The following is a 26,914-nucleotide window of genomic DNA, read 5'->3' as shown; positions in this document are numbered from 1 at the left end:
TTGTAAGTTCTTCGTCTGTAAATGAATTCAAGAAGAGGTATGATAGATATTGTTTTGAAAGCTTGGGTCTCGCACGATGAGTCTTCTGATGCCATGAAGATACCCATAATAATAGTAATAATTTATTAATTGAAATTTTGAATCTTGCCTTCTTTAAATTAAACAGAACACAATGGTAGTACTCACAAAGTCAACCACGAGGGCAGGCCTCGACTGGTGTGACTAGATGAATGGTGTGAAAATCAAGTGGCATTAACAACATAGACTTTTCAAACATGGTCGATGTTGTGGTTTGATCCCCATAAGTGTGATATTTTATTAGACTACGAGTTAATGAATACGAAACAAACTGTAGAAATAAAAGATGGCATAAATGAAAGAACGCAAGAATGTAGAAGTGAAAGTTAGGAAAAGAAAGTATAAATGAAGAAATGGAAGTGTAGCAGAACAAGAGGTAAGCAGACTAAGGGAGTGACAGACAGTGAAATTGTCAGAATGAAAGATTTGATTTAACAGTTATTGAAAATGAAAAATTAAATGAAGAATATGAGGAGTCAAAGGCAAATCAAGCAGGTGTCAAACCTGGTGGCTTTCAGGGGCCCTGAGCTATGTGCAAAAATTAAAAAGATCTATAAGAGTGATATAGATATTATGCATTTTGATGATTAATTTGAACAGTTTCTGCTATTTTTAAAAGCCGATAAAGACAAATTTAAAGCTGCCCCACAAGTATACTAAGCTGCTGATGATATGGGAATTATGTCCACATAATGTAGACATGATGGGGAGGAGGGGGAGATAGTGGCAATGGTTATGAGGCAGTGTGGTGTAAAGTGAAGGTTGACAGGAAGATATATTTAGTTGGATGTTGCTCTAGGCCAGGGATGTGGAGAGTGGTGATGAAGAAATGTATAAACAACTTGGATTAGTGAACAAAGGAAAGGTAATTATTATTGGTGATTTTAATTATGGCAGTATAGACTGGAATGAAGAGATAGCATTTGGGAATAAGGAAAATGAATTTCTAGAGTTCTTGAGAGATAACTATCTCAGGCAGCATGTAAAGGAGAGCACATGAGTATCAAGAGTTTTAGATCTGGTCATTTCATCAGAGGATGTAACTGTCAGTGGGGTTTCGCACTTTCCTCCAGTTGGTGAGAGTGATCATGAAGTGATCACCTGGGTTGTAGCTAGCCATATGCAGACTTTTGTGAAGGAAGGATATATCTAGAATTATAAGGCTGGTGCTTATGACAAGCTTAGGAGATAGCTTGAATCTATAACATGGAATGAGGAGTTGAGTGGTAAGGATATAAATGCTGCATGGGAACTGACAGAGAAATACATAACAGCATTAATGTGTGTGAATGTATTCCGAAGACCAAAAGGCTGAATAAGGTAGTGTAAAATGGATGAATGTGGCTTTTAAGCATGAAATCTGGAAAAAGAAAGTACCCTGGAAGAAGTACGAGATGAATAATGGTAATAATCAGTGACATGAAGAATATAAAGAACAAGCCAGGAGAGTGACTTAGTTAGTAAGGAAAACAAAAGTGCAGTATGAGAAGAAATTGGCAATTCAGACAAAGAAAAACCCTAGAGTTTTTTAGATATGTGGCAAGTAGAAGGAAGAATGATTATAGTAAGATAATGTTAATGGATTTAAATGGTAGAATAGTAACTGCTGCAGAAAACATTGTTGAGGTATTCAGTGAACAATTTATAAGGATGTTTCATTCTCATCAGGGTTGAATCATGAGGAACTTAGGAGAGGATGGCTTAATTGTGAGTGAGCAGGAGATATTTGAGGAAATAAATAACCTTGATGTCAATAAGGTAATAGGATTTGATGACATATTACCATGCATCTTAAGGGTTCCAGAGAATTGGCAGTAGCATTGACATGGCTGTTTAATAAGTCTTACAACAGCACAGCTTCCAACATCACGTTGGCGATGAGGCTAGGCTGTGACTACAAATTATAGGCCAATCTGTATATCTGGAGTTGTGACGGTACTAGAGAGAGATTGATGTCAATAAGGTAATAGGATTTGATGACATGCATCTTAAGAGTTCCAGAGAATTGGCAGTAGCATTGGCATGGCTGTTTAATAAGTCTTACAACAGCACAGCTTCCAAGGGAGTGGAAAGAAGTTAAAATTGTTCCACTGCATCACGTTGGCGATGAGGCTAGGCTGTGACTACAAATTATAAGCCAATCTGTATATCTGGAGTTGTGACGGTACTAGAGAGAGAGATTGATGAGAAGTAGAAATGACTATATTCTCTGTGGTTATCAGCATGGGTTTGTTAAAGGGAGATCATGTTTTACTAACTCATGTACTACAACAAGGTGACAAATGCCTTGGACAAGGCATTTGGGAGATGCATATACAGTGATATACTTAGATTTTGCAAAAGCTTTTGATAGATTGCCACATGACAAGCTGTTGTATAAATTGAAATGGATGGAATTATTATGTTAGAAAGGATCCAGAGAAGATTCACAAAGGTGGTCAGTGGTCTTTGGAATGTGGAATATGAGAATAGACTGAGAGAATGTAAATTGCAAAGTCTTGTGAATAGGAGGAGGAAGGCAGGGATATGATTGAGACATATAAGCTAGTTAGGGGCTGTTATCAGTTTGACTTAAACTACACGAAGTTGGTATTCCATTGCCACTAGTGCTACTTATCAAATCATATCTACACAACAGAAAATTTAAAATAAAACTCAACGGTATCAGATCCACGGAGAGGAGAATCACGGCCGGAGTACCTCAAGGCTCTCTACTATCTCCCCTGCTCTTCTCCATATACATGGCAGATCTCCCCAAACTGTCTCCAGCTATCACCGCTCTGTATGCCGACGATACAATCATTATAGCCAGATCCCTCCGTCCACACCTGGCCACAATCAAGCTGCAGAGAGCAGTCAATGAATTGGAGGATTGGTACACCAAGTGGCGTATCGCAATTAATCCAAACAAAAGCTCTGCAGTACTTTTCACCAGACGTAAGGCAGAACCGAATACAAGCATACAAATGTTTGGTAAAATCATCCCTTGGCGCAATTCTACCAAATATCTGGGAATTCATCTTGATAGACGTCTAAACTTCAAGTCACATATGGATAGTGTTACCACTAAGGCAAGTCAGACTATAGCACAGCTATATCCACTTTTGAACAGGAACAGCTTCCTAAGCATAAGCAACAAAATCTTACTTTTCAAATCGGTAATCAGACCGCAACTAACTTATGCCTCTCCAACCTGGGGTCACACGACTAAAAGCAACATCAACAGACTTCAGATAATACAGAATAAATGCCTAAGAATGGCATTTAATGCCCCATGGTTCATCAGAAACACCCAATTACATCAAGAAGCCAATCTTCCAGATATTAAGACCTACATGACAAGCATTGCAGAGAAATTCTTCACAATCACGGATAATCACCCAAATCAGTTAGTTCGACAGGCAGCGGACTACAAGCCCTCAGATCGTTTCAAACATAAAAAACCGAAATCCTCCATCGCAAGAGAAAGCTGATACAGCCTCAATGCTCACAATGAGCGGGTAAATTACCCACAATAATCTCATCACCCACAATCTAAAATCCAGATGAAGGGATAAAGAGTCAAGGACTCAGTCCATCAACCAATTAAGTTCAAGTTCAAGTTCAGTTATCAGTTTGACAGGGAAGAGATATTTCATAGAATGGGAGAGAGGGGATAGAACAAGAGACAATCACTGGAAACTGTATAAGGAGGGTGAGCAGAGGAGCGAGGAGTAGGTTCTTTGCATGGTGAGTGGAATGCATTGTCTGAGTGTGTTGTGAATGTAGACAGATTGAATCAGTTTAAGGCATGGTTGGTTGGATGAGCATTGTGTGCAATAATATGTACTTCTCACGATCAGTCTGACTCCATGGAGGTCAGATGTTAATAATAACAATAATTGCCTTAGCATCCCGTAATGCAAAGCAGGCATGCTTTCTACTCCTCTTAATGCTATGCATTATGGGAAGAGCTGCCAACCAGATTGACTCAACCTTTATTGAGGTGTATTTAAGTGTGGAGATACTCTCCAAAAACTCTGATTGATCTACAAAATCATCCTAAATCTCACTGAGTGGCAGGTTTTTGTCTGTCACAAGATAGGAAACTCAGCAGTAGTTCCACCCAGTAACAAGCAAAAACCTGCCACAGTAAAGCCTCTGTACTCCTCAGGAAGCAAGCAAACCCAATGACAAGCATTAATAAATGTCATTGGTGAGAACCAGACCCAGATGAGATAGCAAGGTTGATGTAATGCAGAAATCATATATTTCCCATATACAAGTTAAAGACTGGTTAATAATGTTTGTCTTAGGAGCTCGCTCTACTCCCTAAGTAGAGCAGCTCTGCTTGGTGGTGGATTTTTGTCTGTGACTGAGTACAGTCACTACTGAGTTTCTTATCTTGGAGTGATTCAGGTCAGAAGTGATGAGTTTAGTAGTGATCATTTAGGGTCACCCAATGAGATTCAGAGTGATTTTGTAGATCATTCAGAGTTTTTAGAGATGCATCCCCCCCCCTCCCCACTTTCACAGTACCTCAACAATGGTTTGGGTAATAGCCCTTCCCATAATGCATTATACAAGAAAAGAAAAACTGGTGCATGCTTTGCATCATGGAATACTAAGGTGATGCAAAGTATGCATCATTTCTTGTATAATGCATCCATATATATATATATATATATATATATATATATATTCTTATATACTTCATATCGTAATTATGAAAATTCTTCATGTGCAAACTTTTTTTTGCTTACATTATACTTGGATCAAGGATTAAACAAGAATATACTTTGTGGCAAATTTAATTTAAATTATTCTTATATACTTCATATCGTAATTATGAAAATTCTTCATGTGCAAACTTTTTTTTGCTTACATTATACTTGGATCAAGGATTAAACAAGAATATACTTTGTGGCAAATTTAATTTGAATTACAATAAACATTCTACAACTATCTCTAATCCAGAGTATTTTAATAATGATTTGATACACTTTTTCACTATTTGCTTATACCCAGATAAAGGATTAAACAAGAATAGAATTTATTGAAAAGTTTAATTTAAATTTTGATTTTCTCAAATGTCAAGGGGGGAAAAAACTTTCCACTCTGAATGTTATGCAGGGGAGATGCCCTTTCTAATGATTAAATGGATCTGTAAAACAAAAAAAAAAAATCATAAAATTAATTAATATTATATAATAACTATAAAAATGTAGCTGAAATGAAGTACAGCAGAACACTTTCAACAATTCAGCAGCTGTGTAAATAAAAGGAAACCAGAACATGCAAAATTTTGATTTAAAAAAAACTTGGATTCAAATCTCATCATGTCATGAAAAACTCCCATACAGTGACATGATTCATTATTATGACAAATGAACCTGGAATTTATTTTGAGAGTTCAAAAGAGGCACTCCACACACTGTGTTTTGTGTGTGTGGAGTGTCTCTTTTGAACTCTCAAAATAGTTAGTAGTTAGAATCCCCTTCTAACTACTAACCTCACTCAAACCTGCTTAACTTTTTGCGAGCTATTAGTAGTAGAGGCTCTACCAATTGACCAACCTCATATATTATTATTATTACGGGCAATTCCAGGGAGTCCTTAGACTCATCGAGGGAGGCCCCAAATCATGTTCAACACAACTATTTGACATTCACACAGTATCTATCATACCTCGCCCTAAACTCATTCACTGTCACAGCACCCACCGCAGACTCTGGCAGCCCATTCCACTCATTCACCACTCTAAAAGTAAAGAACCCAGCTCTAACACCCTTACTAACCACACTCCTGCCCAGCCTCTATGGATGTCTCCCCAGTCCCCCCACAACCAGCCCTGTTCCCAAAAATATCTTCTGAATTAATTTTATAAAAACCCTTCAGTAATTTGAATGTCTCAATCATATCTCTGCAACCCACAAATCCTCAACCTGTTCTCATAAGGTTCATTCCACAGACCTGCTATCATCTTGGTCACTCGAATCTGGATCATCTCAACCTCTCCATCAAGAACCTAGGTGACCAAATCTGGGCACAGTAGTTGAGATGGGGTCTTATCCAGGCTTGATACAGGGGAACAATAACATGCTTGTCTCTGCTCGTCAATGTATTCTTCAGCAACCAAGTTGATGAGCTGATTTGGCCACTTTTGCAATGTGCCCCCTAAACTTCAACTCCTTATCCACCAACACTCCTAAATCTCTTGCCTCATCAATTTCCTGGAGTACAGTTCCACCAATGTAGTAAACTGCTGCTAATCTTTTCACCCCAAAATGTATAACCTTACATTTTGCCACATTAAATTGACATTCATTCTCCTTAGCCCAGACCTCCAATCTATCCAAATTATCCTGCAAAATTTTGACATCATCTGCATTCACTATTGCCCTACCCAACCTTGCATCATCCATGAACAAATGAACTGTTCCTCTCAGATCCTTTCCTATATCATTAATGAACAAATTAAACAGCAGTAGTCCAAGAACAGATCCTTGTGGCACACCACTAGTCACAGGCCGTCTTTTGGACTCTACTCCTGAATAAACTACTCTCTGATATCTCTCCGTCAACCACCCTCCTATCCATCTCACCAACCCTATATCCATCCCCATATGCTGCATTTTACTGATTAGAATTCCATGTGGTATCCTGTCAAAGGCCTTAGCAAGGTCCAGTAGAATCACTGTAAATCCATTACCCTTATCCAGTTCAGCCGTCACTGTGTTATAATACGTGAGCAGGTTACTGAGGCATGACCTACCCTTCACAAAACCATGCTGTCCCTGATACAGTATCCCATTTTCATCCATCCAATCTTGTAGTTTCCTCTTGACTATTTTCTCCAAGACCTTGATAACGATTCCTGTTATGCTGATTGGCCGGTAATTTTCAACAGCAGCCTTGGACCCACCTTTATGCAGCGGAACTATTTTCCTCTCTTTTCACCCCCTTGGGACTGACCCAGACCCGACGCTCAAATTAAACAAAATGGTCAAGGGCACTGACAATTCTTTAGCCGCTTCACGTATGACACGAGCTGGTATACACTATCCAATCCCACAGATGTATTGACATTGAGTTTTGTAATAGACTACCTCTACTTCATTCATCACAATTCCAGTATAAGCTGTTGGTTCTTCCATTCCTGCAATGTCACCACCTGGATGATATACTCTTGCAGCTCACCCAGTAATTCCACTATATCGACTGACTCGGTTACCTCCCTACCCTCAGCATTTTTTAAAATCATTCTGCCATGAACATTTTTCCTTTTACTTGCAACATATTGAAAAAACTGTTTGGGATTCTCTTTAGCCTGCATGGCCAATTTTCTTTCATAATCCGCTTTTGCTTTTCTTACCACCCTTGTTACCATTCTGGCCTGAGCTTTATATTGTTCCTGCACCTGCTGGTCACCTTTCTCCTTAAATTCCCTGCACAATTGTTTATTTTTTTGCAGCTCAAGCTTAATAGTGTTATTCATCCATTTAACCCCTACTTGATTTATTATTCGGACTCTTGGTATACAGTCAACCATTACCTCCTGCAAACACTTCTTAACCACCTCCCATGCACTATCAACATCCAGTCCTTGCAGTTTTACATGCCATGGCACTGAGCCAAGCACACTCCTAAGCTTGTCATACTTACCAGTCTGGTAATTCCACATGTACCCTGTCTTAATTGTAAATTCCACTCCTTTGGCCACCTCCGAAGTCATGACCTCATGATCACTCTCACCAATTGGTGGCAACATGGCCATGTTCGTATCATTAAAAGAATACACCAACTTCTTTAATTAATGTTAATTATATGTTTTAGAATTATTAAGTTAACAGATAATTACTTCCGAACAGAATTAAGCAACCTAAACTGATAATGTTTCTGCTTTAGCCATACAGACCCAAAACAGCAGGTAGCCTTAGATGTCATCAGTCATTTTCATATCACACAAGTGTTTCTCATCAAACCGGGAGTAACCATGTGATTTCATCTCTCTCTCTCTCTCTCTCTCTCACACACACACACACACACGCACACAATTGAAATTTAACTGTAGTACATGCAGTTTTCTCATCCTCCATGCTAGCCTGTGAGCCAAGTCCCACACTGTGAGATTCTGGATATCACTTGGTGTCCAGAATTTTATGGTCTCCAATGTTTGCATTTTTAATCTATACTCTTTTAATGCCCAAAATACTTATTTCTACCTTTTGACTGCCCTTTAGCATGTCTAAGTTTTTTTTTTTTTTTGGTGTTATTAAGATTATCACTGTCAACTTGGTATATTTCCTATTGTATTTGCCATACAGTAGGAAATAGTTTGGCAAATAAACCTCCTAAGAAGAGAAATCAGAAAAATTCGATATCATCATGTCTACAAAATTATCTGAAAAGCGAAACGCATTTCCTTCCTGTCCTATGGAAGAATCCAAGAGACTATGTAATGCGAAAAGACTTCATTCAAATTAACCATGGGGACGGAATAAAATGGATCTTTATGTTTCCTGAACGTTAAACTTACTAAAACACCTGAGTCCATAAAAATCTCCATCTTTAGAAAACATACACACACAGACAGATACCTGCATGCGTTCTCACATCACTATCCAGCACAGAAGATGGGTATCATCTCAACTCTAGCGCATCGCGCTAGATCTACTGTCAGATGAAGAGGAACTAAAAAATGCGCTACAACATCTTAAAAGGCCCTTCAAAAACAATGGCTACTCTTCAAAAATTATCAATAAACAACTATACCACCGTCAACAAAACAACATAGTAACGCAGAATGACCGTCAACAAAACAACGTAGAAATACAGGACGATCCCAAAGGCTATATATCCTTGCCATATATCAGCACGCTCTCCAAGAAACTGAGTAGAATTTTAAGAAAGTTTGACATAAAAACGTACTTCTCTACTCTTCCCAAACTAAGATCAAGTTTAAGCAATCATAGACAAGCTCACAACCATCTATAATTCCCAGGTGTGTACAAAATCACATGTGACCGAGGGAAACCATACTATGGCCAAACGGAAAAGTCCATCCTTCTACATCTCGAGGAACACCAAAGAGACATCGCTTACAAAAGAACTAGAGCTAGTGCCCTCTCAAGCCATGTCCTGTTTTCAGTTAACACAAATAATCAAGTCCGCCAACATGAGATAAACTGGACAATAACTTCAAACCTGCACATATGCCATGACGAGGTAGAATGCCGCATAATCGAGTCTAAAGAGATTGTCATGGACCCTCTTCATTTAAATAGTAACCTCAGCTATAATTTGCCTGACTCCTTTAGCTCTGCTGTCAGATATTGGCACACTCGTGAAATCACACGCGCACAGGTTTCTAGCAATGGAACTTTAACACGGATTGTAGCTCCATTTCAAAATAACTGTAGTTTATAGTTGATTTTATAATTTATGGTTTTATAGTGACTCAGTGTTTCTTTACAGTGTTTTTTATTGACTTTGTATGTTCTATCACGCCTGAAGAAGTCGGTCACCCCGATGAAACATGTTGCGTATTTTAATAAATTTCATTATTTATTCTAATTTTCGGATCTCAGTCAGTATATAAGATGCATGAACATATCCCATTTCTGAGTCGACACTAGAAGTCAGTACATACAGTATATATATATTGTTTATTGATTTGAAAATCGCGATACTTTGTAATTTTTTCATTTTCTTTGTCGTCAATCCGATTATCTCCTGGTACTGATATTTCGATAAACTTAACACCCTTGTTTTCACTTTTTTCAACTACTGTGATATCGGGTGTGTTACATTCCAAGCTTTTGTCAGTCTGGATTTTGATATCCCAGGGTATTTTAGCTTTTTCATTCTCGACCACTTTCTGGTGAACTTTATGCTTCCAGTAGTTTTTAGATACTTCAAACCCATACTTTTTACATAAATGCCAGTGGATTATCTTAGCTACGTTATCATGCCTTTTACGGTACTCAATTTGTGCAATTTTGCTGCCATCCACCTATACTGTGGTCTACCGTTTCTTCCTTTTCTTTGCACAATCTACATTTACTGTCTTCTTAATTTTTTTTGTATTTTCGCCTTCGTAACGTTGGTTTTAATGGCCTGTTCTTGTGCTGCAAAAATTACCGATTCTGTTTCTTTTTTTCGTGTTCCATTTCTCAACCATTGCCAGGTCAAGTTGTGTCAGCGCTGTTCTCTATGCTGTGAAGGTATTTTTCATGCAATGCCTTATTTTTCCATCTTTCAGTTCTCACTTTTACTTGGTTGGTTTTATATTCCAGTTTTGTCTCCATGGGTTTAAATAACCCCTCTTTCCTTACCTCAATTACAAATTTTTCCGTTGTTTGCTGCAGATAATCATTTACATTTCGTTTTTCTGGCATTCAATAACTTGCTTCACTTGTAATAATCCTCTACCTCCTTTTTTTGCGTGATAGATATAGCCTATCAATGTCACTGCGAGGATTGAGGGCATGGTGCATTGTCATTAATTTTCGAGTTTTTCGGTCTAAATCTTCCATCTCTAACTGGGTCTATTCAACAATGCCTGCCGAATATCTCAGAACAGGTATGGCCCAGGTATTAAATGCTTTTATCAAATTTTCAGCATTAAGCATTGACTTAAGGAGTTTTCTTAATCGTCTTATGTATTCTGCTCTAGTTCTTTCTTTGATCTTATTATGCAGAATTTGTGATGCTTCTAAAATTCCCAAATATTTGTAGCTCTCTTCGAATTTTATTGCCTTGATTATTTAACCACTGAGTAGCTCGATTTCGTTCAAATCTTCAAACCTTCCTCTTGTTATTTCAGCAATTACACATTTGTCTAAGCCAAAATCCATTGATATATCTTGACTGAATATGTGCACAATGTTAAGAAATGATCCGAGTTCATTCTCTGATTTTGCATACAACTTCAGATCGTCCATGTATAAAAGGTGAGATATCTTTGCACTAATTAAATTAAGGGGATAGAAATCCCCTTATTATTTTACAGCCAGTATGCGAAACTCTAAGATCGAAAACTACGATCTAAGAGTTTCATGCCGAAGAACTATCGGCGAATCCAAGCGTAAGTGACGACGTGGGATCTTGCTCCACCTTTGCTTCGAGTTGCCTTGGTGTTGTACTACCAGGTGGTCACTTACGCTTCGATTCGCCGATAGTTCTTTGACATGAAAATCTTAGATCGTAGTTTTAGATCTTAGAGTTTTGCATACTGACTGTAAAATAATAAGATTTTTATCCCCTTAATTTAATTAACTTCGCCAGAAAAAATAGCCGTTTGGCTTTTCATCTTAGTTATAATATAGTTATAATATATGGGCACACCTTTCTGGCATTCGTATAGTGAAGGTATGTAAGTTCTTTTCACTTAAACTTTGATATCATCCAGGTCTACCTACTGATGAGATCCAGTTTGTGAGGAGTGCCCGGTCCAGCGAATCTGAAAGAGAGCTGCATGTTCCAGTCCTGCTGCCAGAAGCTTCCAGCCTTGGTGAGAAATTTTTTTTAGTTATTTTTTGTCCTTTCTTTTTGCCTTGGGCCTGCTTGTAGTCTTTCGCCTCTACGTAGTGTAGCAGGAGATTTCTGCAAACTGGGAACGCTTGACCCTGGTTTAAAGGTCTATCCACTTTTTCGGAACTTAATTCATAGTGAGATATTTTGATAACCTGATAACCTGATATGGCTTGATGGATTACAGTCCCTTGGACTTCTATCCCTTAATCGGTATGGAATAGTCTTGTATTAAGTGTTAGCGAGCACCTGGCTCACCCTATTTAGGGTTGTACGGAGGTACCAGAATCGATAAGCAAAGCAGCTTTCGGGCGCTTATGTTTCCACCTATCGTGTTCGTCATAATTAGATGACTCTTGAATGAGTTGATTTGGATGAACAGCTGCTTTGGCAAAATAAGCAGCAGCACTGTTATGGAGGAAAGTGGAAATATCTGGAATATCGGCATCTCGATGTAAGAGAGTATTTCTTACAAACCACGGAGCGTTGAAGATCATACGGAGGCACTTGTTTTGTATAACTTGTAGCTTTTGGATGTTAGTGGCGGAAGTGTGACTCCAGGCCGGCGATCCGTAAGTTAACGATGGTCTGATAATTGTTTTGTAGATCCGTAGTTTGTTATCAGTACTGACTTGGCTTCTTCTATTGAGCAGAGAATAGAGTTGTACTATTGCAGAGTTTGCTTTTTTGCATGCGTAAACTATGTGGGAGTTAAAGTTTAAACGGTTATCAAGTTGAATGCCTAGATATTTGGTGCTAGATCTCCATGGGATGGCTGTGTTAAAAAGTTTAACTTCTCCAACATGAGATGCTTGTCTTCTTGTGAAAAGAATGGCAGTGCTTTTATCGGCATTTACAGATATTCTCCATTTTTTGAACCAGTCTTCTAAATTTGTTGCTGCAGTTTGTAATCGCTGAGTAGCTATATTAGGCCTGAGAGATCTGCTGAGAATAGCCATATCATCTGCATAACTAGCTATAGTGGTTAGTGATGTGCTAGGAACATCAGAAACAAAGATGTTAAAAAGAAGCGGTGAGAGCAGCGAACCTTGAGGGACACCAGCAGTGATTTTTTTCAGTGATGATCTAATTCCACGCAACTTAACCTGAATTTTACGGTCCTGTAGAAAGGAGTTAATAATTTTGGTAAGATAAAGAGGGATGTTGGCTGCAATTAATTTGTAGATGAGACCTTTGTGCCATACAGTATCGAAAGCTTTTGCAACATCAAGAAAGATAGCTCCTGTGTGCTGTTTCCAGTTAAAGCCTGTAGTGATGAACTCAGTCAGTCTGTGAATTTGCTGTGTAGTGCTATGTCCAGTACGGAAGCCAAATTGTTCTTTCGGAATTATGTGATTTTTATTCACCTCCTCATTAAGTCGGTTGAGAATGACTCTTTCTGCTATTTTTCCTAGGCATGATAGAAGACTGATGGGTCTATAGCTCTGTGGCATCTGAGGCGCTTTACCAGGCTTGAGAATAAGGAAAATATCGGCTTGTTTCCATCTTGAGGGGAAATAATGAATTCTCAGAATTGCATTGATAATCGCTACTAAATGCATGACAGCTTTGTGTGGGAGGGCTTTAATTGTTTTGTTGGTAATTTCGTCCGGGCCAGGGGCTTTTTTGTTTTTAAGCTTCCTAATAATTGAATAGACCTCTTTAGGTGAGGTGGGGCAGATATTTTCACAGCTACAAGATCGCCGAAGTACAGAACGTACCCTACGATGTATCTTTTCTATGAAGACTAGATCCGCTTGTGCATAATTAGGACGGCACTGAAGTTGCAGGGCTTGAACGAGCGCTTCCGCTTTTTCGTTATCTCTGTAAACAAGGCCTCTTTCTCCGTGAATGGGCTGGATGTTAGAGCGATCTGTACGGAGAGCTTTAGTCAACTTCCACAGAGAATTATCTTCAGTTTTGAGAGAACAGAGTTTTCTTTCCCATTGCTGGTTTCTGTGATCTTTTAAAGCGTAACGGACTAGGTTGGACGCTCTGTTTAGTTCTCGACGGTCTTGCGGAGATAGCGTGTTGTATAGCGGCGTCTGAGCCTGTTTTTATTCCTTATCAGAGCAAGGATTTCTGCAGGAAGTAGGTTGACTTGAGCTGGGGTAGAAGTAGAGCAAGCTGCGGATAAGCCAGCCTGTATTTTAGATTCAAGATTGTTGACTGCCGCGTCAATTTCTTCACGGGTGGAAATAGTCGGTACTGAGTCTATGATAGTGTTCATTTTAATCTTGAATTTTGCAAAGTTTGTGTGGGAATGGCTGGGAATGAGCTCAGGCTCCTCCCCTAAACTTAAGAGTACTGGATTGTGATCTGAGCTTAGCTCGTCAATCACTTGAAGTCGGAAATGATGAGAAATATTGTTAAAAATAGCAATATCTAAAACATCAGGTCTGCCGATCGCTCCGTAGTGTGTTGGCTCAATCGGGCCTGCAATAACGATATTTCTCTTCAAGGAAAAGTTATAGAGGATCATTCCGTTGTTATTAAAGCTTTTGCTGTTCCATAAAGGATGCTTGGAATTGAGGTCTCCAGCTACAATTACTGCTTCATTTGTATCTAGTAGCTGAGAGAGATCAGAGGGGAGTAGAGGTTTGCCAGGGGGGTTGTATACAGAAAAAATCTTTAAGCTGCCTGCATTGTTGGTAAGAATTTCTATGCCCGTCTCCTCGAGGTTAGATGTAGTAATCTTCTTAGTCTCATTATAGCGAATGTTTTTTCTGACAAAGATGGCAGTGCCTCCACCTCTGGCATTAAGTCTGTCATTTCTTAGTAACGAGTAGTTTCTGAGTTTGGGATTATCGCAGGGACGTAGGTGTGTTTCGTTAATGAGGAGAATATCAATTTGTAAATGATCTGTAAGCTCCTGTAATTCCAAAATTTTGCTGTTGAGACCGTTTGCGTTCCAGAATATTATCTGCATAGAATTTGATGTTAAAGCCGGATTAGTCATTAATCATGGAGAAGATGACTTGAGTATTCCGAAGGAATTTGTTGGTATCGGCCTGGCTTGGATTTGTTTTGCTGAAGGCCATTAGCATCTCCCCAAGTGAGGCAGCGAGTATTGCTGAAGAATTTGGACTGCTAGTTGTAGGGAGTACCTTAGTGTTACTCGAGGAAACCACAGAAGCATAGGATTTGTCTGGTGTAACTTTCCGCCCTTGGAATTCAGGCACGGATCTCACAATATTTTTCTGAGTGGGCTGAGTTAATTCCTGTCTAGGCTTTTGAAGGTTGGATGGGTGGAGAGTGTAACCCCTGTAGTTTGCAGGGTGTGGGCCACTGCAGTTCGCACATTTAGCAGGTGTGGTCTTTGGCTTGACGCAAGTGTGCGAGGGATGGTTGCCACCGCACTTCACACATTTGTAGTCTGCTCTGCATAGCATTTGCGCATGCCCAAATTTTTGGCAGCGATGGCATTGACCAGCCGATGCCTTTCTTCGTAGTGGTTCGGTCTTGATGACCAAGTTGCAGACTATTTTAAGATCGTAAATTTCCCTCTGGTCTTTACTGATCTCTACTAAGACCAGAGGCATGGGACGCTTGTCTGCGCGATACATTCGCGAAATCTTGACTGGCTCCAAGCCTTGTAATCTGAGGTCAGTAGCTATTTCGTCGGTTGTTATGTCTTCTACCAAACCTCTGATCACTACCTTGAGGTTCTTTTCACTCTTAAGTTGGTAAGTATGGTATGGAAATTTATGATCGTCCATAAGTCTGGTTAACTGGCGGTAGTCCGTTGTTCCTTCAGGCTGTATACGTACTCCGTCATCTGTGTTTTTGGCTGACGAGAACTTGATGTTGCTTTTCTTCATCGTCTCTGCAAGCAACGACCACTTTTCTTTAGATCGCAGTACTACTGGTGGGATCCTCTCTTTGGGCTGTATTGGTATAGTTGTCTCAGTGCTTGCACTAGATTGTGCTGATGTGTCCATTTGAGAGACAATTTCTTGTTCTGCAGCAAGAGACTCTTTCTTCCTCTTCTTTCTGCTGACTTCTTGGTAATCATTATCGTCTGTGTCAGCTGTAGCGGAGGAATTGACGCTGTCATGTGTAGGGCGAGCAGAAAGTTCGGAGGTTCGAGGGTCTTCATTCTCGACCTCCATAATCTGGTGAATTTCTACCTTTCCTGGCCATTTTGTGTGCAAGATGTTGCCTATTTGCCGAAAGATAGCGAGAAGTTCCTTGAAGGAGAGATCTTCATATGGTGAATCCATAATGTAGACTTGAAGTGGGGGAAAGGACCTGCCTTGTCCCTTCAACCACCGAGTGTTGTACTGGGCGGGAAACAGGAGAGAACCTGGAAAATATTTTTGAAGTTGAAAGGAAAAAGTCTTACCTGCTCTGATGTTCGAGCACGCTGGTGGCGCATCAAATAATCACTATTTAATTTCAGTGTTGAAATAACTCTGAATTAAACATTAAAAACAATTAAAAACAAAACTTAACTTCACACTGTACTACTACAAGGAGCGCTGATAAACACGTCTGAACTCACTGAAAAACAACAACCTCGCAATCTACCAGTGAGATATTTTTCTCTCTTCCAAATAACTTCATTTCTGCCGCGAGTGAAGACTCTCCGTATAGAGGCAGGCGTCAACGTACCGACGAGGACTTTAGCGAGAGCTCTCGCCAACATAGTAGGGGCACAAAAGATATTTGGTTTTACCCCTTATGGAGCAGGTAGTGGTGAAAGATATAGAAACCAGGAATAAGTTAATGGCAGGTGTAGAATGTGAAGGGAAAATGATCTATCCCTTCCTAGTAGGAAGTCTACTGAAGACACTAGGAATAGAAAGGTTCCCTGTAGAATATCTCGAGGAAGGGAGTGAGATAATAAAAAAGGTTTTCTCAAAATGGGGAGACGTACGGGACGTCAAAATCACCAGCGATGCTGACTACCCCGACTGGAGGACTGGCGAGGTGACTTTCCTTATGGAGATGAAGGCCGAGGTCCCCAACTTTGTATTTCTAGGCTCTGTCAGGGTAGTAGTCAACTACCCTGGTGTAAGAAAGCAATGTTTTCGGTGCGGATCACTCGAACACCTAGGGGCAGACTGCCCCAAGAACATATGCAGGAACTGCATGGCGGCAGGACATGCCCTAGCCTAGTGTGAGGCACCTTGCCTGAAATGTGGAAATACAACCCACAAGGTAGACGTTTGTCCCAACAGGACACAAGCAGTACAGGACACAATAGGAGGTGCTATATCGCCAACCCCAGCAACCACTCCAATAAATAAACCTGAACCCGAAAAAAAGGACGACATTCTAGTTATAGGCAAAACAGCAGAGGAGCCTAAAACAACGGAGCCGGAAGTCTCTCCAGTCCTCCAACCCCCAACTATCGTGACAGTAACAACAGGAAATCAAGCCGCCACCACGAAAAACTCAGAATGGAAAATAAAGAAAAAAAAGAAACGTAACGCAAGGAAAACTCGCATCGAGACGGAAGAGATCACAGAAGTAGAAGAAATGGAAGTCAGCAACAATACAGAAAAAAGACTAATCAGCCCTGAAGAAGGAGAAACGAAGAGAACAAAGCCAGATAACAGATGCACAGAAGAAGTATCTGACTCTGAGGAAGAGGAAGAAAGGGAGATCAGAATAGAAAATCAAGAAGAGACTGAGGAATCAAGAAAAGGCAATATTACCTCAGCCGAGGAATCGGAGGAAGAATCCATCCCCGCCGTGGACGCCCAAAGAGTTCTAATGCGTTTAATCCCAGAAGACTCCGAGGTAATCCTCCAAAGGGCAACAGACAAAATAGGAGCACCTTTACTCCTCACAGGTCCTGAGACCATAAGCTTCGAATGAGGAGACCTCTATATAGAAAGATTAAGTGAACTAAACCCAACGCAGCTAAAAGGAATCCCTGAATTAAACGAAGAAACAGAAAGGAGTCTGTATAAAGCTCTTCACCAAATAATAAATGGCCGGAAAAAAACAGTAGCTTCTCAAATCTTACAGAAAAATACAACAAAAAAAGAGTTAAGGGCAAACTAAAAACTTGTCCTCCTTTCAAGACCAACTAAATACTTAATTCTATTGTACAACATGTTGGTTTCTCTAGTTCACTAAGGAGGGGGTAGACCTGAGAACCCGGGCTGCGAAGGCTTACGTCGAGGCGGTGCAGCTCCTTGTGGGCTGCATCACTCGGGCCGGGTTCTTCCCCCAACTCTCGGCTCTCTGGTTGATAAAGTCCACCTCAATACGGATCCCGCTATCGCAGTTTTTTTTCTTTTTCAGTTGTAAGGCATAGTTTAAGAATAATCTAAGTTCCAAATTTTAACAAACGTTTTTCTTTTTTTTAAGTGTTACGAGATGACGTCTCCAGACACCCGGATTAATGTAACCTAAAGTTATCTTTTTCGTATAAAGTGAAGTGTAAATTTTAAGTTATTTTTTAGAACAGGTGTAAGGAGATTATGTTTTACAGACCTTTTAGCCACAACCTCTGGGTTACACAGCTAATCAGGTTGACTGAGGCCTCTTTTTACCTCCTACTATCCTACTCTACCTTTCTTTAACTTCCCCTATTACTACCTCCTGACCCTCAGCAATCTTTATACTCCAAAGGCCGATGATGAAAGACATGAACTCCCATTCTATCTACTCACTGATGAGACCTCAAAAATCATCCAGGTCTACCTACTCACTGATTAGACCTCAAACCGGTCTGGGTAGTGACCTTCCTCATAATGTAAAGCAGTATTACATCTCCTAGGAGGAGAAAATATCAAGGATAGCGAGGGAGCTTGCTCCACCTTTGCTTCGAGTTGCCTTGGTGTTGTACTACCAGGTGGTCACTTACGCTTGGATTCGTCGATAGTTCTTCGGCATGAAACTCTTAGATCGTAGTTTTCGATCTTATAGTTTCGCATACTGTCTGTAAAATAATAAGGAATTTTTATCCCCTTAATTTAATTAACTTCGCCAGAAAAAATAGCCGTTTGGCTTTTCATCATATCTTTGCACTATTTTGCGCAGTTTGATAACCATCAGCAGTTTTATTTAAAATTCTAGTTAAGGGGATCAATGACAATATAAACAATAGAAGAGATAATGAGTCTCCTTGAAAGATACCCCTTTTTATGTTTACCTCTCCAATTTCTTCTCTATTTAGAACCAACGTTGTTTTCCAGTTTTTCATGCTAGATTGCAAAAATTATATATATATATATAATTTATATATATATATATATATATATAATTAAAGAAACTTGTGTTGTTAATTCTCCAAATCCTCTCTAAGACGAAAAGAAACCATCTTTATAAGAGCTTTTCAACTGAAGGTTAGATAATGTTCATACAGAAGTTCTACAATTGGTTTTTTCTTTCCTAAACTTGGATTTTTTTCATTCTGCAAAATAAGTAAACCGTCCAGAAGAGCATACACAATTTATACACATAATACACTGGCTTCATAGCCTTAGTTTCTTCGGCTGTAAATCAGAAACAACCACCGACCAACCACAATTCAACAATATAAAGAAATACTTGCTATGCGCGTTTTTTCCCCGTTTCCATTACAAGGTTCGCGTGTTAGTAGATACGACTTTTGTTAGTCCAACCTCCAGCCGGCCTGTCGCCGAGCCTGCTACTGAGGGGGAAATGTATTTTTGACTGTAGCAGCGTGTGTTCACGGGCCGGTTTACCTGCCTGCGGGATGAAAAACTCCAGATAAACTGAGGAAAAAAAGTCTGCTGTACATGCCCAAGATTGGCTAACTTGGCTATGGCTAAGAAAGATTCTTAAGTTCCTCACGCGCGGACAACAATATAAAGAAATAAATGAGTATAAACAAATAAATATTATGCACGACCGAGGTGTGGAAAATTCTGAACCGAAATGATATTAAAGCAATTGATATACCTACAAGAAAGAATACATCTTAAAACCCTTTAACATCCATGTTTCATTAAATTGTAATAATTTCTTCTTTTTCTTCTAGGATATATAAGAAGGCATAAAATTAATTAATTTTGGTTCTTTCTGTTTATAAGAAATGTTTATCAGAACTTTCCAAACCCCCCAGCCCAGGGAAGGAGTGTCATAGGTTCAATTCCCGTCGACGACGTGAGGAGCTTAAATATCTTTCTCAGCCATAGCTAAGTTAGCCGGTCTTGGGCGTGTACAGTAGGGTTTTTCCCCAGTTTCTCTGGGGGTTTTCATCCCGCAAGCAGGCTAATCGATCCCGTGAACACACGCTACTTCAGTCAAAAATACATTTCTCCCTCAGCGGCAGGCCTGCTGTGGGGTTGTAAATCGCTTCTTCTTCTCTTCTCTTTTTTTTTTTTTTGTCAATAATGACAGACTTTTTTCTTATTTTGTTTTGTACGGTTTTTACCACTTCTAATCTAATATGCTAGACTGAATTGGGCCTGACCATGGTAAGAGGTCAAATATCCGATTGCTATCAGATTTCGATTTCCGAAAAGTTACAGTTAAAAGAGCGCCCTATTTCCTTTGGAGAATTAAAATGGGCATGAGTATTCATTTTATTTATGAGTCCTCATAGTATGATGAGCCTTCGAATGACGAGAAAGGAATCTTTAGATGAACTTATTAGTTAAGAGTGAATTGGTCGATTATACTTGTAGCAATTTTCTCTCTCTCTCTCTCTCTCTCGGAAACTCGAGATTTTTATCTCTCATGCAGGCAAATCGGCTAATGAAATACATCCAATTACATATAAAAATACTATCAGTGATTGGCAGATGACGTAGTGCGAAAGTGCGAATTTATGTAGTATCTAGTGATAATATAAGTAGAGAGTTGTACGGTAAACGTATAACTTTGTGTGGGTTTTGTAGTGTTTCCCCCCCCCCCCCTCGATGCGTCCTTGAATTCATTGGAGACGTCACGTAAATAATAATAATAATAATAATAATAATCTGGAGATCATCTTGGATACAATGAATATCAAGAGAGGAATTTTTCAAGGTGACTCACTATCACCTCTTGTTCGTTCTAGCACTGATTCTTCTAACACATTAATTCTAAAGAAAACTAGCTTGGAATATGAAATATCAAAGCAAGCAGGGAAAATATCTCATTTGTTATACATAGATGACAAGGAAAGTTGACAGTCGCTTAACTTGGAAATGGCTTTAACAGTGCAGCATCAAGAAAGCGACAGAAGGTCTGATACTTGTTGCTCAAGAACAAGCACTACAAATGAATGCAATAAAGGCGATGATTGAAAAGTTTTGTAATGCCGACTGTGCAGAGATAAAGAAGAGACATCTAATCAGTTCTTGCAGCAACATTTCCCCTACAGACGAAAGTTATGATCGGGTAGCAAAAGCTGTATACTGGAGCTTGTGCAGGAAATATGGTTTCCCAACTTGCAAAATCCCTTGGGAATACACAGTTGAAAAAGTTTTTGAAAATGAAAATGCCAAGATATTATTGGACTTTAAAATTAAAACACAGTGTTTTAATTTATACGGAAATAAATTAAAACACTGTATTTATTTTTGAAGTAAAACTTTAATTTCAACATTCTAAAATGTTATTTTCTTGCTTTTCTGTTAGCAAAATCGTCGATGACATTTTCAAAGTCTATTTCATAATAATGTAAGTAATTCTTAATCTATTTTATTTAGAAAAACTCCTCTCACAACTAGCAACACTTACAGCAATTGTGAGGAAAATTCGCAGTAGTATTACAATATTTGGAAATGAGTTCTCGAGACTGTATTTTAGAATTAACTGCGAAAGTTCAAAAAGGTTCAAAGTGTCGCCCGGGGTGGACCACTCCCTCCGCCCTTCCCTAGCTACGCCTCTGCCTCCAAGGAGTCCGAAGACTCATCGCGGGAGGAATATGTTCAAGTTCATATCTTTGACTGCCATTTGACAGTCAGAGATTTCATTATTCTATTTCATGTTTCTTGTTACTCTTTGACTGTGAACTGTGTTAACTGAATATTGTAATAATAATAATTGCACATGGATTATCTAGTTTTAATTACAAAGTGAAGCGGCATTAAAGTAGAATAATTAAGTATTTACCTTTGGGACGTATCTCCTCACGGGCCTTCTCTGTTTATTTCCAATATCAAAATATCTGAAATTTAATTTTCGAAAAACATAATAAAATAAAAGTGGAATATATTAAAATAAGGAATAAATATATGATAGTAATGGTTGAAAGACCTTAGAATTACTCTTTACAAAGTGTTAATAGGAATTTATGCCTAAAACCCCAACTTTATAATAAAAAAGATTACAAAAACATTTTTTGCCCTTTGTATGCAAGAAAAGCATGACATTATGCAATAATAACATCATGAAAGATTCTTCTTACGATGTTTCAGATTCAGAACAATGCAAGATGTGCATTATTGCTTTCAAATGTCCTATGTTTGAGTTAAACTTAAAATTCCCAGAAATATTCTTTCGAAATGAGAAAAAAAGCTGAATGAGATAGGTATTGCATGCCAAATGACTAGTTACTGAAATAAAATTTTATATTAATTTTAGATTAAAGGCTAAATTTATTTATTCATTGATGTTGAGATTATTTCGATGCTGAGACTATCTGAAGAATACGTCTTAGAGAGTTTCGATAACATTTTATTGAAAGATTAATTTTATTGAAATTAGTCATTTTATCGTGATCTAAAATATCCCCTATTTTGTTCTTCTTTTTTTTTATTCAAAAGAATATTTCTTGGGTAATTGGGCTCAAACGCATAATATATGAAAGCAATAGTGCACCTATTGCTACTACTGTATACTATGACACTCTATTGTCATTTGATGTTTTCATTACCATTTACAAAGCTTGTAATGAAAATTATTATGATGATGATTTTGCATGTAAGGCATTCTTAACAGGCAAGTTTATGATAGAAAGTAAATGAACTCCATGTCATTTTCAAAAATGAAGTTTATAAAAGTTGATATGTATTACATCCATCGGTCTTCATAGCACAGCGTGCACATCCAAATGCATAAATGTGAGATATCGATCCGCTATCTCACATTTATGGATACCGTATTGTCACGCAGACTAATTGTGGAATTGTCATCCTTGATACTCGAAATATCCTTACTACACTTTAGCACTCATTCGTAATTGCCAAAAAGTACGCACTTAAAACTGAAAATTCTGATCATCATTGATTTTAAGGAAGAATCAAAAATTACGATAAAAGTTATTTGTTAAAATGAAACGGTTAATCCCATTCAAGTGATAGAGCAAACACAAAGTAAAGAAACGCTTCTGAAAAAAAAAAAAATAATAATATTAATATTTAAAACGTTGATATTTGATAGCAATGAATATATGAATATTCATCTTACAGAATATAAATTTAGAAGCATGTTCATTATAAATAAATAAATTCTTACACATATTTTCATTCCAAAAGGAGAGTAGGGGATACTTTTTTGTTGTTGTAGGGTACGGCTAACATTATGGCGCTAAGCTCTCGTGTCCACTTTTCACTTTCACTGAGCATGCCAAGTGTATTCTCTTGGCGGTGCTCTAACTAGTGTTCATTCAGATGAATTCGCGCGGGCGCGGGCGCGCGCGTGTGTTCTACAGTCGATTTTGTTGAATCGCAAGGGGAAAACTGGAATTTCGTATGGATATCCTGCTTGCCTCTTCCGATGATCAATTAAGTCTGAAATCACCTGAAAAAAAGAGAAAAAAACAAGAAGAAAAAAGATGGTACAACATTTCTGATGTGGTATCATCAGGGAAGACAACAGGGGCGAATTATCCATGTTTGCTATGCTTGCTGCGCAAGCTCATTAATTGAGAAATTTAGGGTTTTATTTTTGTAGACAGAAGTCGTCTTAAGCTTGCGGTGCAATAATTGAGCTTTGCGTTGTATCGAAGGCCGATGCTTGCTCGTCTAGTGAAAGCTACCTTTCTTGCTCGGTTGTAGGAGCTTCCGGGTCTTCGCTGCAGCACTGTGATTTCATGCGCGCGCATAGCCATTTCCGCTCCCTTCACGTCGTCTTAAACACAAGGCCATACGCAGTCAAAGTAGCTCTAGCCAGTGAGCTTCAGCCAGCTTTTACAAGTGTGCGTGTTGCTTGGGAAAATTAAGTTACAACCAACTTGTTATGACGATGTTATTGACCAGTTCATAAAGAAGAACTGTAGGGTAGAATTTATATTCAAGTAGTTAAATTGAAAAAGATAGAATATCATTTGTAAAATAAATGTTGTATTTGTATGATTAAATGTGCGTCAGGAATTCATTATTCCGCTAATCAAACTTCAATCATACCTCTCACTTCCTGAATGATAACAAGAGCAAGCGTGAATTTCAAGACCAGCATTCGTCCTTGGAAGACAACATGCCAAAAACATTTCGTTTTCTAAGATTATTCCTGAAGATACTGCTACTTTATTTAGTTTAATTTAAAAAAATAATTCGGAGGGGCCATGAACAATTTCTATCTTTCCTGTATTTATTTCGTAGATCTTTTTGGAAAATTAGTTCTTCATTTCTATATTCCCACATTCTACCATGTGAAGTTTTTGCAGTTCAGTTGCATTCCGAAAACGGATTAACTACAGTTATTAAAGAAAATGAATTATGTATACATCCTCAACGAGTTTACTATTAATAGAGAAGCAAACAATTTTCTTTCTTTCTTGAATATGTTAATAACACGTACTTCCAATGGAACAATTCATCTTCGTTTTACTGAAAGTCTATGTTTATACGACGAGACAGCCAATTTTGCATCAGTATCTATCACAGAAGACAGGCGTTGTCAAGACTGATGTACCAAGCTCATTCTACATAATGTAATATTTCGGTTTGAAAAAAAAAAAAAAAACTCAAGCTATCATGATTGCCAGTATCAGCACTCAGATAGACAGATCCCCCACCCTGTCAGATGCTAAAAGTTCTGTGCCTATATTAAAGAAACTTTATAGAATGGATTACATCAAATTCTTCACAACTCTTGCGCCATATACTATCTTCAAAACATTACAGAAACTGTCATCCTTTCTTTTGATATAGGTCTTACCTGTTTTTTTGCTATATGTGTCACACACACACACACACACACACACACACACACACACACACACACACACACACACACACACACACACACACACACACACACACACACACACACAAATTGATATACAAAAATGTTGTATAAGCATAACCACGTTATCGAATTGGAATTATGGTTATGAAAGCCAAGGATACTTGATAGATCGTGGGTCCTTAGGACGCATAAGCGCGGCTGATGAATGAAATAAAATAAGCTAATAGAAAAACAAAGTAATCCGATATGACAGTTATGCATATAAATTTAACTTAGTAACCATTTTAATAATAAAAAAAAACTAAAAAATGACCTTCAAAATTTAATATCTATTCTAATTAGTGAAAGGCGTGGCAAGTGCTATGCTACAGTTGTTAAAAAGACCATAATGGGATAAGAGAGAACAAACTTTATTCCACTTTTTCAGTACTCTCTCTCTCTCTCTCTCTCTCTCTCTCTCTCTCTCTCTCTCTCTCTCTCTCTCTCTCTCTCTCTGTCTATCTGTCTGTCTCTTGAAATTTTGATGTAATGGTAACAGTCACGCAACTTTTAGCAAGATCGATCATACCAAAGTCGTAATGACTTGTCCCCCTTTTTCCCCCCTAGTTTCAGGTAACTAAAATAATGAGCAGACGCACTGCATACTATACAAGATCAATATCAAATCTAGGTGACCTTGGATAGATCTAAATACAGCAGTTAGATCATGCAACACTCATTTCACGCACATCATAATATGTTTATTCTTAAATGTTAATGTTTGTTTAATATATTTATCACCTATTCGAGGGGTTAATGCATTTTTAAATGAAACTATTGTAATGAAAAATAATGCAGAAAGTAATTTGCATATTAATATTTTTTAAAATTTGAGTTATTGTGTTCTTGAAACAAAATTAGAGAAAAACTATTTTTCATTTAGTCTTAAATGGAATCGGTTGAATATGGGCTAATTTCCGAAATGCAGGACAGAAGAAGGTATAGGCGAAAATAAAAACATGACACAGAAGAGGAGTCAACTCTGGGACATAAATCTACAGAACCGTTGGAGAAATAAAATCAGAACCAGGAGATTTTCGATGTTCAGTTCACAACAAGATTTTTCTTATCTCTTTCTGGTGAAATGTAACGAGAATATTTACTATGATCGTCGCAGCAGAAATTGAGGAAATATAAGAAGCCAGGAAACTAGTTTCTTCCCTGTAGAAATGATGCAATAGAACCATTCATCATCATCATCATCATCATGCGTATCAAGGATTTAGGCCTGGCCTAGCATGGCCTGTTCCGGCCTTAGAAGTCATCGTTGAATCGTTTAAGAGGACGTCCTGGTTTTCTTTTTCCTAATGGCTTGTACTTTAAGGCTTGTTTTGGTAATCTTTTTGTTTTCATTCTTTGAACGTGTTCCATCCATTTATGTTCATATTTTTAAATTTTTTCTATTACTGGTTCTTGGTTTAATTCTTTCATAATTTCTTCATTTATTTTTGCCCAGATTTCACTTCCATACATTAAGACGTAGGGCTAATGTATTGTATACTTTTAATCTGGTTTGTTTTTGAACTAGGTTTGATTTAAACATAGAGTTAATTAAACCTGTTATTTTTAAATATTTTGCAATTTTTACGTTTATATCTTTTTCATTTTCATATGTGATCATACATCCTAGGTAGTTAAATGAATTCACCTGTTCTAAGATCTTGTTATCTATTACTATTTTAGTTCTTGCTGGATCTTGTCCTTTAAAGGACATAGTTTTTGATTTTTCTGTTGATATTATCATACTATAATTCTTTGGATATCTCATTTAGATCTAAAATAGCTTTCTGTAAGTTATCTTCAGAATTTGTAATTATTATTTGGTCGGCGGCAAAGAGGAGAGTGTTTAAGTTTACTGTAGGAGGAAGTTTAATTCCTTGATGTAAATTTTTATTCCATTTTATTATTATTTCATTTAAGTAGATATTAAAAAAAGAGTTGCTGAGAGGGTACATCCCTGTCGGACCCCTTGGTTTATCTCTCTTGTATATGATAGCTCGTGATTTAATCTTATTTGTATTTGATTATTTTCATATATACTTGTGATAGCTTTTAGGATATTATTTGGTATTTGTCTTTCTTTTAATATATTAAATAATATGTTTCTTTTAACTTTGTCAAATGCTTTTTCAAAGTCAATAAATGCAATATGTGTTTCTAAATTGTATTCTCTTCTTTTCTCTATTATTAATTTTAGGCAAAAGGCCGGGTCTATACATGATCGTCCTTTTATAAATCC

The 26,914-nt window shown here is 38.0% G+C and overlaps 1 protein-coding gene across 1 annotated transcript in view; it reads right to left on the bottom strand.

Moving 5' to 3' along the window:
- LOC150098735 (doublecortin domain-containing protein 2-like) overlaps positions 1 to 26,914 on the bottom strand; it is a 138,773-nt gene that overhangs the window by 94,133 nt on the left and 17,726 nt on the right. Inside the window, exon 2 of the mRNA XM_090405739.1 lies at positions 21,619 to 21,673. Coding sequence (XP_090261865.1) covers positions 21,619 to 21,673 — 55 coding nt within the window. The remainder of the gene's footprint in view (positions 1 to 21,618; positions 21,674 to 26,914) is intronic.

Source organism: Typopeltis vanoorti, chromosome 15 (genome assembly GCF_054136105.1).
Source record: "Typopeltis vanoorti isolate ZY-2024b chromosome 15, IOZ_Tvanoo_1.0, whole genome shotgun sequence".
Classification (NCBI taxonomy): domain Eukaryota; kingdom Metazoa; phylum Arthropoda; class Arachnida; order Uropygi; family Thelyphonidae; genus Typopeltis; species Typopeltis vanoorti.
The sequence above is the reverse complement of the archived record's forward strand: the minus strand, read 5'-3'. Positions and strand labels throughout refer to the sequence as shown.